At 42.3% G+C, this 13119-nt stretch overlaps 1 protein-coding gene across 1 annotated transcript in view; it reads right to left on the bottom strand.

Moving 5' to 3' along the window:
• Nucleotides 1–13119, bottom strand: part of GPR180 (G protein-coupled receptor 180) — a 29326-nt gene that overhangs the window by 14574 nt on the left and 1633 nt on the right. The window contains exons 2-3 of the mRNA XM_054012107.1: nt 9939–10097; nt 4966–5166 (exon numbers count right to left, since the gene is read on the bottom strand). Coding sequence (XP_053868082.1) covers nt 4966–5166; nt 9939–10097 — 360 coding nt within the window. The remainder of the gene's footprint in view (nt 1–4965; nt 5167–9938; nt 10098–13119) is intronic.

Raw genomic sequence — 13119 nt, 5'->3', positions numbered from 1 at the left:
CGCAATCGCCGGCTGCAATTGGAAAAAAAAAAAAAAGCTGCGATCGGCGGCGGCAGTTCAGCGGCAAGTCCTTCGCTCCTAGAGGAAGTGAGGGGACCTGCCACCCCCGAATTGCCGCAGGTGCCGCCCCTCTCCCTTGGCCGCCCCAAGCACCTGCTTGTTAAGCTGGTGCCTGGAGCCGGCCCTGCTCCCAAGGTAGTGGGCCCTGGAGTTAACTCTTCATTGAGATATCTAAGGCAGTTCATATCCCTGCATCTGCTATGCTTGGGTCACTTTTTCAAGCTTTTCTTTGCAAACTTGAAGGCTGGAAATTTGTATTTTTTAAATGAAAGATGGGACTGCCATAATTGTATGGCTTTAGAAGCTGGGGTCCTAGCTATAGGGGGAATCTTTACTTTATTCGGTCCTTGATGATTTAGACATACTTAACTGAAATTTCATTGGCAGAAAGTTCACACAGTGCATTCTGGATTTGTACCATAAATCTTGAATATTTCTTAAAGAATTACTAGGACTATCACTTGCTCAAAGCCGAAGTCCAAAGGAGACTATGTGATATCAAAAACAAGGCCTCTGAGATCCAGGATTTCGTAGATCAGGATGACATGAGAAGTTTTCTTTCAAAGCAACAAAAGCTATATATGGGCCAACCTCCAAAGGCCCAACCCCCTTATGTTCCCAGGATAGCTCCACCCTCTTCAAGGAGAATGCAACCATTAAACAATGCTGGAAGGAGCACTTTGAGAGCCTATTAAACTGCAAATCCATGGTCTCTGAAGACACCATCGAGTTTATTCCACAACGCTCAGCAATGCAACACCTTGCCGATCCTCCATCTTCTGAGGAAGTCTGGCATGCCATCACCCAGACAAAAAAACCCACAAGGCACCAGGTCCAGACAGCATTCCAACTGAGGTTTTTAAAGCCTGGTGGAACAATGCTCCAGCACAAACTTTGCCAAATCCTTGACAAAACCTGGACCTGCGAAGAAATTCTATCTGATTTTAACAATGTCAACATGGTTACAATATTCAAAAAAGGGGACAAATCTTTGTGTGTGAATTACAGAGGTACTGCCCTCATCTGCATCGCAGGGAAGATCCTTGTCCAGATCCTACTAAACTGCCTCCTCCCCCTTGCCAAGGAACTCCTCCCCGAATCAGAGTGTGGCTTCAGGCCATCCTGAGGCACAACCGACATGATCTTCATGGCATGACAGATTCAGGAGAAGTGCAAAGAGCAACACCAGGAATGTTCATGGTATTCATCCACCTAACCAAGGCCTTTGGCTCTATCAATTGTGATGCCTATGGAAGGTGCTGTGTAGGTTTGGCTGTCCACAGAAATTCATTTCCATCATCAGACTACTCCATGATGGGATGACTGCCACCATTCTGTGCAATGGCTCAAAGACCAAACCATTCATCATTCACACTGGTGTCAAGCAGGGCTGTGTCATTGATCCGACACTCTTCTCCATTTACCTTGCTGTGATCCTGATTCTCATCTGCGACCGCCTTCCTGATGGAATCAAGATTGAGTATCATATGGATGGCCAACTCCTGTATCTCCAACATCTCCAAACAAAATCTAAGCTCATGAGAACTGGCATCACTGACTTTCAGTATGTAGATGACTGTGTCATTCTTGCACACACAGAGGTCAACCTGAAAAGCACCCTACATCTTTTTGCAGATGCCAATCACAGCCTGGGTGTCTCTCTCAACATCAGGAAAACCAAGGCACTCTACCAGCCCTCACCTGCACAAACTACTCTTCGTACTCCACAAATAGGCAGCAGGTTTAAAAGAAACAAAAGGAAGTATTTTTTCACACAACCTGTGGAACTCCTTGCCAGAGAATGTTGTGAAGGCCAAGACTAGATAAGTTCATGGAGGATAGGTCCATCAAAGGCTATTAGCCAGGATGCGCAGGGATGGTGTCCTTAGCCTCTGTTTATCAGAAGCTGGGGCACCTGGCATTGGTCAGGGTCAGAAGACAGGATACTGGGCTAGGTGGACCTTTGGTCTGACCCAGTATGGCCATTCTTATGTTCACCATCGGTGGAGAAACTCTGGAAAATGTGGACCATTTCCCATACCTGGGCAGCCACCTCTCCCAAACAGCTAGCATTGACACAGAAATTGAATAAAGGATCTGCTGTGCCAGCATATCCTTTGGAAGACTACTCAAATGAGTTTTCAATGATAGGGATCTGCAAACAGGCACCAAGATCTTGGTTTACAAGGCAGTTGTCATCCCCACCCTTTTCTAAAGGTGTGAGACCTGGGTAACCTACAGACAACATCTCAAATGGCTGGAGTGGTTCTAGCAGTGCTGCCTCAGATGGATTATCAGGATCAGCTGGGAAGACCCAACGCAGTAACATCAGCATTCTCTCTGCAGCCAACATCAGCAGTGTAGAAGTGAAGGTCATGAAACACCAACTCCGTACATATGCCTGACACTCGCCTCCCGAAGCAAGTACTCTTCTCTCAGTTAAATCAGGGAAGAAGGGCTTGCAGAGGGCAGTGAAAGCGCTTCAAAGACATACTGAAAGTACCCCTTAAAAGGGAGGCATCAAACCAAACTGGGAGGACTTGTCGTGGAACGGAACACAGTGGCACCACACCATACACCAACCCACAGCTCACTTTGTCTCATGAGCAGGTCTGTTCTCAAAGGAGGAAAGAAAGGACACAACAGTCCAGCCAACAAGTGTCTCCTTCAACATCACACCTGTCACTGCTCTGGGAAAATCTGCAGGGCACGAATTGGGCTCCTCAGCCACCTAAAAACCCACCAATGAACCCCCTTGGCAGACATCATCCTCGCATCGAGGGACAGCTGAAGAAGAGAAGGAGAAGACTAGGACTAAATAAATGACTAAGAGAATTAGTCTACACCTAGGCTACTTTATTGGCAAAGGTGTCAGATTTGATCAAACAGTTCTCCTAGGGCTGATTTCTTACTGGGTAGCAACAGCAAGTTGACTGCTGTACAGATGAAGACACTGTTCCTCCCCCAGTGAGTTACAGTCTAAATTACTCACACAATCCAATTGAAACGTACACAATGAGGGCTGAAGTTTCAGCCTGTAGTGTAGGTATTTTGCATATGTATACACACTCATGTCTAATTCTTGGAAGCAGTCACAATGTTTTTAAGGAAAGATTTAGTGCATGGGCTTGTCTAAATATAAGTTGCACTGCTGTAACTATATTGATGTGGTTCAGTGGTACAACCCCCACAGTGTGGACACTTAAGACACTAATGGTGCCTTAGCCAATATAGCTTCTTTGTACCAATATAACTGCATCTACTCGGGGGCGTGGGAGGGTTGTATTGATATAACTCTTTTGATTAAGAGTGTGATTTTTTTTACCCAGATGTTATATCAATACAAAAACTGCATGTAGACCAGGTGTACGATGCACAAGGAGGAGGGAGCAAATTCCAAGCATAAAGGATGGAAGGCATGGAATAAGGCATGAAGACAAAGTGGATGAAGGTTACAAAACCAGGAAGCAGGAATGAGGCTTTACAAGCACACACAGAGTGAGAATGGTAATGGGAACACTTTAGGGGATATAAGTGTGCAGATGCAGAAGAAGCCCAAGGGAATTCCATGCTCAAATCCCACTTAGGCACTACAAGCCTTAATGTGAAAGGCAAGAATAAGCCTATAAATGGAAATGAAGAGCCGAATGCCACAGAGAGATCCGTGAAGTACAGAGTTTAGCAACAGGGCTTTGGACAGATTGAAAGTGACTAAAACAAGAAGCAGGGAGAAGAGGACCAAGGTTTGGACAGGTGCATTCTAGAGAGAGAAAGTATAGATTTTTGAAGTGAAGTGATGTACAGGAAGAACTGACATGATTTGGTGACAGCCTGGATATGGGGAAGAATAATCAGGGGGAAAAGAGGAGTCAAAGATGACAATGAGGTTTTGAGCCTGCGTGATGAGTGTGTGTATGGGGAGAAATGAGATCAAGTTTAAGTTGACAACAGGCCTACCATGATGATTTGTCACAAGGCAGCCAAACAATCGACTGAAACAATACAACAAATTTTAATACACTAAATTCCATACCATATTAGTATTATGAAATTATTAATAGGGTACAATGAAAAAAATCTATATAGAATGATTCTGAGTCCAAGCCCAAAGGTACCCATTATAGAACATAATGCAACATATTACTGATTTTAGTGCTAGCCTGATGTTTCACTTGTTCCTGCAGTCTACATTGTTGGTGAAAAGTTCAAAACTAAACAAGCAATAAAGCTCCCCAAAATTTTCAAAAAGCTTTAATCTTTATTGTGAACCTGTTAATTCTAGGACAGTTCTATCCTTGACACTAAGAGATAAAACCCATAAATGCACCTAAAGAACTAACCTTGTCAAATGAATAAAGTATACAGTGAATTAGATTATCAGGACTGTTAAATATGGAACAAATGAGAATGTAGCAAATGAAGTACTCTCTTAAAGGTATATAACTGACCAAGGCCAATCCCATTTTGGGGAGCTGAGAATTCATGTATGTAAAGCACTTTGAAGATAAACATTAAATAAATCATTTTTTTTTTTACCACTTCTAAAAGGCCCACATTGGATTACAATACAACTACTTTGTAACACAGTAACATAAAACTTCAATATGCTGTAGCAGATCCCAGTTGCATCAAGATAAACAATGGACAAGCTGACTGTTTGATGTTACCCTTTTAATCTATTTCTCTGATTAGACCAGAGTTGGATAATTAGGTTAAAGATCCAGAAAGGTTCGTGTTAGAAAAATTCATCAGGATTACCTACTCTCTGAGGAAGTATTGTCCTAAAAGTGAAAGGCTTAGCCATCCATTTCTCCAAATTCACACTTTTTTAAACACAGAGAGCACTGATTTATTTGATGATCAGATCCTTATCTTATTGATCTAATTTCAAGAAAAAAATCTTACCCGATTCCCCTGCGCTAAAGTGATCTAATGGATTCCCTTCTGCATCTGGGTTTAGTAACACCATTTCAAATTGAATATCCTTGGATTCAGAATTTTCATAATTCTCCTCGCAGGTAAACTTGTCTACATAAAACACATACCACGTTTCTGGATATGGAATCTGGGTCACTGTCAGATTTTGCTCTGTGAGATTCATAGGCACTTTAAAAAGAAACAAAGAATGAAGTAAGCATTTAATGTAATATCTCATAAGAGTTACAATACACTGTAATGCTTCTCTGGGGAACCCAGGGTTGAAAGGCACCTCGCTACTACCTGCCCTTAGCATGAGGAAGCTTTCTCTGTGTCTACCAAGGGTCAGCTCCCCAACTCTACCGACATTGGGCAACACAGGTACTCCCCTTAAGGTTTTGCAGGCCCTGATGTGGTTAGCAATTTGCACATCCCAACCCTTGAACTGTCTAAGCAAGAGGTTCTCAAACTGGGGATCAGGACTCCTCAGTGGGTCACGAGGTTATTACATGGAGGTCATGAGCTGTCAGCCTCCACCTCAAACCCCGCTTTTCCTCCAGCATTTATAATAGTGTTAAATATATAAAAAAGTATTTTTAATTTATAAGGGGGGGTTGCACACAGAGGCTTGCTATGTGAAAGGGGACACCAATACAAAAGCTTGAGAACCACTGCTCTAAGCATCTCCATGGAGTGTCCAGCCTCTAGTCCACTGGATGCTCACCGTGTTCAGAGATTTACTGTTTCCAAAGAAACAATACATCCCAGCTTGCCAGTTCCACCTCAGATCACCGCTTTGCTTAACACACAGCACTAAGTTATGTTTATATGAAATTAAGTATAAACTTTTATTTAACAAACCCTGGAAATTCAAGTAATAACAATAATTATTATTGGAGACAAATGGTTATATATAAAATAAAATCAAACATGCATTCTAGAGCCTAGATTTAATTAACAAGATACTCTCACATCTTGCATTGTATTGCTCAACAAAAAACCTTGCAGTGCTTTACAGCCAGACTGGCTGTTACCCTTATTTCATGAGATGGACACAGTCAGTTTGCCTCCTACCTGAAGAACTCAGTGTGTCTCTTTGCATTTCCAGATATATCAGACCAATCCTTTGTCTTTACTCATGAACAGAACACTCCCCTGCTGTTTGTTTCTTCCTCTATAGTTTCTTTTTATTTTCTCTCTCTCTCTCCCCCCTCCTTCTCTCAGATTTCACAATCTCTTAATTTGCACCTGGTTTAGTATGCAAATATACAAACGGCCATACAGGGAGATAAGCATTTGTTATCTCCTGTCTGAAGAGAACATTTCCAAGAGATGTCATCTTCTGGTGACCTGCCTTAACTCCAAGACCTTAAGGACATAAATTTCAGTATAGATACATAGCTCTTTAAATATTATCTGTACATACATTTTGCAATTACGATGACAACCAGTGGGCAACTGGCTCTCGATATATACCTTACATGCCAACTCTCTGGGAACTATTATGCAGCGGAGCCCTGTACAACCCTAAACACTTTTGTGCCCTTCGCCATTTGGCACTAAGGAGTTCCCGCGTCATGTACCTATTTAATTCTAGAGCATCAATCATATTTCTATACACTATAACTGAACTCCAAAAATGAACAGTCTCTACTTTGAAGCATACTATAAAACTGTATGAAGAAAGACTCTGGGCTAAATCTTCATTTTTGCTGAGTTTAAACTTGATGCAATTTAGGAAGTGTTTGGAGCATACACTCTCATCCATCTTTCAGCCTCTCTAATCTTGGGCTGGCTGGGGGATGAAAAAAGCCCTTGACAGTACTCTATCCACAGCCAGTGGCTGTAAATTCTGAAGATCTAGTGCAGTACTGTCTACTTTGGCACCTCCTTCCCTTTCTCCTATGCTAAGGAAGGAGTGGGTTTCACTCAGCAGGTGGAACTGGGTCTGAGGAATGAGACCATTTTCTCCAAAAATGTAGCTGCTTTCAAATTGCACTACACTTAAAAAAAGATACATAAGAGATTAGGAAGCACAGTTTGGCCCTGAACCATTACATCTGAAAAGAACAGTGGCAGCAGTGTCAATGATCATGAGAACTTTCTGAGTCACAAGTCTTTAGATTACTGTACTGTAATAGAAAGCTGTTGTGATACCACTGAGCAACTTCTTGGCAGTTTTCTGGTATTTTTAAGTTATTTAGAAGAACTATACAATATGCCTCTTGTGAAAAAGTTATATATAGCTGGTATTCATCTTTGTGGGGTTTCCTGCAGATTCTGTTGAATGCAACTTGTAGATGGGCTGGAGTTTGGGGTGGGGAAGCAAGACTAAAAGGGAACAGAGAAAAATGGAAATAGGGGCAACTAGAGCATTACTGAGTTACCTGTGTAAGTCATGAATGAAAAGTCATGTGCCTATGCTGACTCTGTCCCCTTATGTAGCTAACATTTCAGTTAATAATCATAGCCACATTGAAGCAATATTTTCATTAACTGCTCCTAAGCAGCCTCTTTGTGTTGTACATGCAATTGTTTTTATCCATCTATTTCTTTTCTTTGACAAGAATGGTGTGACTGGATACAAAGGGGGAGAAAAAAAATCACTTGTGTTGAGAGTTTTACTGGTCTCTGACAGAAATACAGATTATTGTTGAAATAGAAGGTTCTTGTTCTACACTTGAATTATTTTTGTGGGATCTCTTTTTAAGCGTTCAGTGCTACAAAGCAATTAGTATTTGTTCTCTGAAGCTATTTTGGAGACAAACTAGCAATGAAAAGATGACTAAACAACTAGCAATGTGGGGTGAAATCCCTATTATGAATTAAAAAGACAATGACTAGATGGAAAAGGAGAAATGAAAGAAGTGACAAATTTATAAACTAATTAAGAGTATAGAGGACACACAAGTACCTTTCTACCCTTTCACAAAATACAAAGAGAGCAGTCTAAGTTGGAAGACAAGCAAACTTGAGAATTAAAAATAAATAAATCTTAAATTACATAAAAATCCCCTGTAGTACACACTGCCCCAGGATATTTGAGACAAACAACTTAGAGAGTCTAATTCCCTTTATGAAACCCACTATGAATAGCTGTAATTAAATTACTGTACCTGGGATATAGTTTAAAGGCCTATTTTCCCTTCTCCTTCAAGGCTTAAATTGATCAACAGTTGGATTCAGGAAGAAACACATTCCAGGTTCCATTGAAGCAACCAGCACTGAGTACCACAGGGGACCATATACTGAACTAACACCACCACATGTAATAAATGCAATTTGTGTCGTGTAGCTCTTTTAAGCATGTATTATTCTAGTGTTATCCATGTCCCATCAACCAAGCATAGGTAATGGTAACAGCTGATACAAAGGCAACTGTTTTCAGAACACGGTAGCCTTAGAAGCAGCACCACAGTCAGATTGTGTTAAGATGCTAAGAGGTCACTTATTTACCCTATAGATTGTGGTCTCTTGGTTGCCTAAGGGAAACATATGAAAATAGAGCTGCATTCACGTAAGATACTGATGAATGAAGTCTCTAATATCTGCTTAATTTGAAAAGGAATTTTATGCTTGCTTCAATTAGAATGTCTAATGTTATACTCAATAAATGGCACAAAATAATGCTTTTAGTATCTGTATCTTTCAATTAAATAATTAATCAGAGCTATTGAATGCTCTATTGTTTGGCCATTCTACCATTTACACTTTTTTTTACTTAGATCAGTACACAAATTAAGCATTATCTTGATTAACACTTCTTTGAAACTGAATTTTATGAGGGTCTTCAATGTTTTGTACATCAAAGGCTGACAGATTCATGCTTCCATAAAAGTGACACTGGCCTTTTAATTTTGTTTTCCTGTCTTTGAACAATGCCGTTTTCTACAGGGATAGGGGAAAAGAACCTCTTAACAAAATTGAATTATTCTTCTAGAAACAAAACACAACACAGCATGCATATTCTATGCTGGTATAATTATCAGCTTAAATATTAACAACACTTGAATTAGAGATTCAATGATGAATAGTTAACTTCAGAATTAAATGGTAAAAGGAAATTAATATTAAACAAAGTTTGTGGAATGAGACAGCACAATTCAGTCTTGAATTAATTTTAGAGAGATGTAACTTACAAAAGGACATGAGAAATGGTAAAATTACTGTACGAGGAGGTGTGAAAGAAAATATGGAGGGGGGGAGTTCAGATAAAATCTTACCCTTATGGATGCCTTACGCTCTAACAACACATTATACTCACCTTACAAACAAGTTCTTACTATGACTGAAACCTCTTAACGTTTCTTAAATGTATTTATAATTAGTGAAGTCTATTGCAATTATTTGTTTATAAAACCTGTTTTCTCCTGTTCCAACAAAGAGACTAACACCCCCCCCCGCACACACACACACCCAACTGCATTTGAAGAACTAATTCCTGCCCTCACCCCCCAGACCCATTTTATTCTGCAAACTGGCTTGGAGACTGCACTTTGTTAAGGTCTTCTGTTAAGATTTTCTGCAGACTCAATAACAATCTTACACTATCGTGAAATGGGAATAATCTCCAGGCTGAGCCCACATTTGGAAAATTTCAGCCAAATACTAGTATTTTTCAAAATTCTAAGCAAATGAAAGCATTGGGTTATAATGAGACTTGATATAAAATTACCTACCTTAAAATGTTTCACTACTTGGTTTGTCAAGGAATATTAGTATCCCAGCTGTTTAACGAGACATCATTTGTAAAATAAAAAATCCTCCAAAAAAGACACAAGCAAACCAACTACATCTCTTTGTAATTAAACAAAAAAATACTGAAGGGACCGTTCTGGTTCAACTTAAGCTGATAACAAAAACCTTACTGATTGCAATGAGACCTTTTAAGTGTATGTGTTTCGGATAAATTCATGAACGCTGACTTCAAGGTAAAAAAAAAAAAAAAAGAATAAACTCACCTGTCAGCTGAGCTTTGGACAGTTTCTCTCCACAGCTGTGATCTTGGGTGCTGTCCTGCAGCTTTAGCCATTCCTGTGCTTGAAAAAGGTGAAGTCTGGCCTCTTTTTCAACAGCTGCTGCTACATTGTTGATTCTGATATACAGAACAGCATGGTCACCTTGATATTTAAAAAAATAAAATCAACTACATGTCTTATGCGGATCACACAGATAAAACTGGAAGAGTACCTAGACAGCTATAGCAGTACCTTTTTAATGCATGTCACAGATTCAGATGGACCACTCTTAGTCACTCTCCAGACTACTGTAAGGGGGTTCACTTCATTGGGCCATGTGTGCTTTAGGTCACCAGAACATAAGCATGGTCCAGTCACTGCCCCTGGTCTGGAATCCCTAGTCATACTCTTGAGGGGCAGTTCCTATATCACACCCTCTCCAGACAGCGGAGACCTCACAGTCCAACTACCCAGCCCCTAGGACCAGTATTGACCCCTCAGACTCTCTTGTAGCTTCTCTCCCAGAACAAGGAGTAATGGTCTCAAGTTGCAGTGGGGGAGGTTTAGGTTGGATATTAGAAAAACCTTTTTCACTAGGCGGGTGGTGAAGCACTGGAATGGGTTACCTAGGGAGGTGGTGGAATCTCCTTCCTTAGAGGTTTTTAAGGTCAGGCTTGACAAAGCCCTGGGTGGAATGATTTAGTTGGGAATTGATCCTGCTTTGAGCAGCAGGTTGGACTAGATGACCTCCTGTGGTCCCTTCCAACCTTGATATTCTATGATTCTATGATTAAGCTGGAGGAAGTGATTTCCTCTAGCTTCAGCCAACCTTCTTAGCATACCGACTGACTAGTCATACAGTCATTGAGGTTATCTAGGGACTGGGAGTCGCACACTTTGTACTATCTGTAGGTCAAGCTTACTGTATACACCAGGAGTGGAATGCATGCATCCCTGTATTCCATCCCTCCACATGCTCCCTGTGTGCTATCCTCCCATTCCTAGGGTTATCATACGTCCGGTTTCTCCCCGGACATGTCCGGCTTTTTGGTAATCAAACCCCCGTCCTGGGGGGAACTGCCAAAAAGCCGAACATGTCCGGGAAAATACCGGCCGGGCACTTCCCCTACCGCGGCTGCTCTGCTCCTCTGTTGACTCTTCGGCTCTGGTTAAGAGCGGAGCTGCCCGAGCGCTACCAGCTTCGGGCAGCCCCTTTGCCTCCGGACCCTGAGCCGCCGGCCGGGCGCTTCCCCTCCCGGGCTCCAGCTGCTCTGCTCCGGTGGCACAGGGTCCGGAGGCAAGGGGGCTGCCCGAAGCCAGAACGCTCGGGCAGCTCGGCTCTTAAACAGAGCCAAAGAATCAGGGAGGAGCAGAGCAGCCGGAGCCCGCTAGGGGAAGTGCCCAGCCGGGGGCGCAGGGTCCAGAGGCAAGGGGGCTGCCCGAAGCCTGAGCGCTACCGGCTTCACGGTTTGCTGGGCAGCATCCAGACCCTGCGCCCCCGGCTGGGTGCTTCCCCTCCCGGGCTCCAGCTGTGCTGGGGAAGCGCCGGCCGGGGGTGCAGGGTCTGGGGGCTGCCTGGCAAACCGTGAAGCCGGTAGCGCTCGGGCAGCCCTTTTCATGTGGCTGGGAGGGAGGAGGGGGAGTTAGGGCGGGGACTTTGGGGAAGGGGTGGAGTTGGGGCGGGGCCGGGGGTGGGAAAGGGGCGGGGCCAGGGCCCTGTGGAGTGTCCTCTTTTTTTATTTTTTAAATATTGTAACCCTACCCATTCCCTTTTGTTTCAGGGGCACCCTGCAACTCTCTCGCATCTCCCTCCTGAGCAGGTTTCAGTGTGCCCTCCAATCTCACTTCCTCCCATACCAGGATGGATCCCCATTCTCCTATCCCTTACCCCACACCCAGCAGCTCTGAGTGCACCCCAATTTCTACTTCCCCATGACCTCCATACCCCTCACAGGAAGAGACTCTCTGTAACCCCCATTCCCCCTCCTACACCAGGGGCTGTGTGCATGCCTCCCTGGCCCCTCCCCCGCAACTCTTCTTTCTGTCTGAGTGCTAAGTTATCCAGCGTGTCAACATGTTGCACTCTATTGGGAGGATAGGCAGAGACAAGATGGGGTACTGTTATGCGGGAACGTGTTAAAGGGTGCCATCAACTTGTTTGTTCTACTGCCAACTGCAGAGGTGTTTGAGGTGGTGACTGTGCTAAAGAGCTGGCAGGGAAATTGGAGGGAGTAATGGCCATTGATGCCTAGAACATTCCCTGAAATTTTGGAACTAATTGCGAGTGGTGTTTGAAAGTTATTACATTAGACAGACAGACAGGCTGTCAAATTGAATACAAAACCTTTGCAAGCCCAGCCAACTACTCTGCATTGAACACCATTCTCATGATCTTAACTTGCACAAAATCCTAACTCTGACCTCAGTAACATAAACATACATTTATGTTATACTTTAAACAACTAAAAAAAAAAAAAAAAAGCCTTTCAGATCATTGTCTCCCCCTCTCCTCCCAATTTACATCTGTCCAAGGTCCAGGAATTGTTCTATTCAGTTTTGTACTAGTGACTGGTTAAAGAGCCTTTGGGCTAGAAAGAACAGATTCCAAGCTTCCCTATGGAATGTTGCACTTGATTCTAAATCTGGAAGGGCTTGAGATACTAACCTTTAAAATCACGATTATTTTATCGTCTGCTGTATAGCAGAACTGATGAGAACTAAGATACTTAAATAGAAATAAATACAAAACAGCACCATTTTTTTTTAAAAAGAACTTCTAGAAGTTAGTCAGTAACATGGGGTGCGTGTAGATATACACAGCAAATATGTGGCCTGGTGAAAAAGTTGTATTTGTTTGAGGATAACTTGCATCACTCAATATTTCATCACTTGTGAATAAATCAGATATCCACAACTCATGCCAGTAAATCCATTTATTCCACACCATCATGTGGTCTTTACATTAAATATAATACATACCCCCATTCTTAAAAAAAAAATTCTTAGAATCGAGAATTCTAGTCAGAGTAAGTCAAAACAATACAAATGGCAAAGATATAAATGTCTTCAAACTTATGTTGGCATTATTTTGCTTTTAAACTCTAAAGACTCCCACCTCTTTTCCACCTCGAGTATTATCTCTTACACTCGTATCTAATTGGCACTAATCCGGCAACCGGCTCTG

The sequence above is a fragment of the Malaclemys terrapin genome, chromosome 1 (assembly GCF_027887155.1).
Source record: "Malaclemys terrapin pileata isolate rMalTer1 chromosome 1, rMalTer1.hap1, whole genome shotgun sequence".
NCBI lineage: Eukaryota > Metazoa > Chordata > Testudines > Emydidae > Malaclemys > Malaclemys terrapin.
The sequence above is the reverse complement of the archived record's forward strand: the minus strand, read 5'-3'. Positions and strand labels throughout refer to the sequence as shown.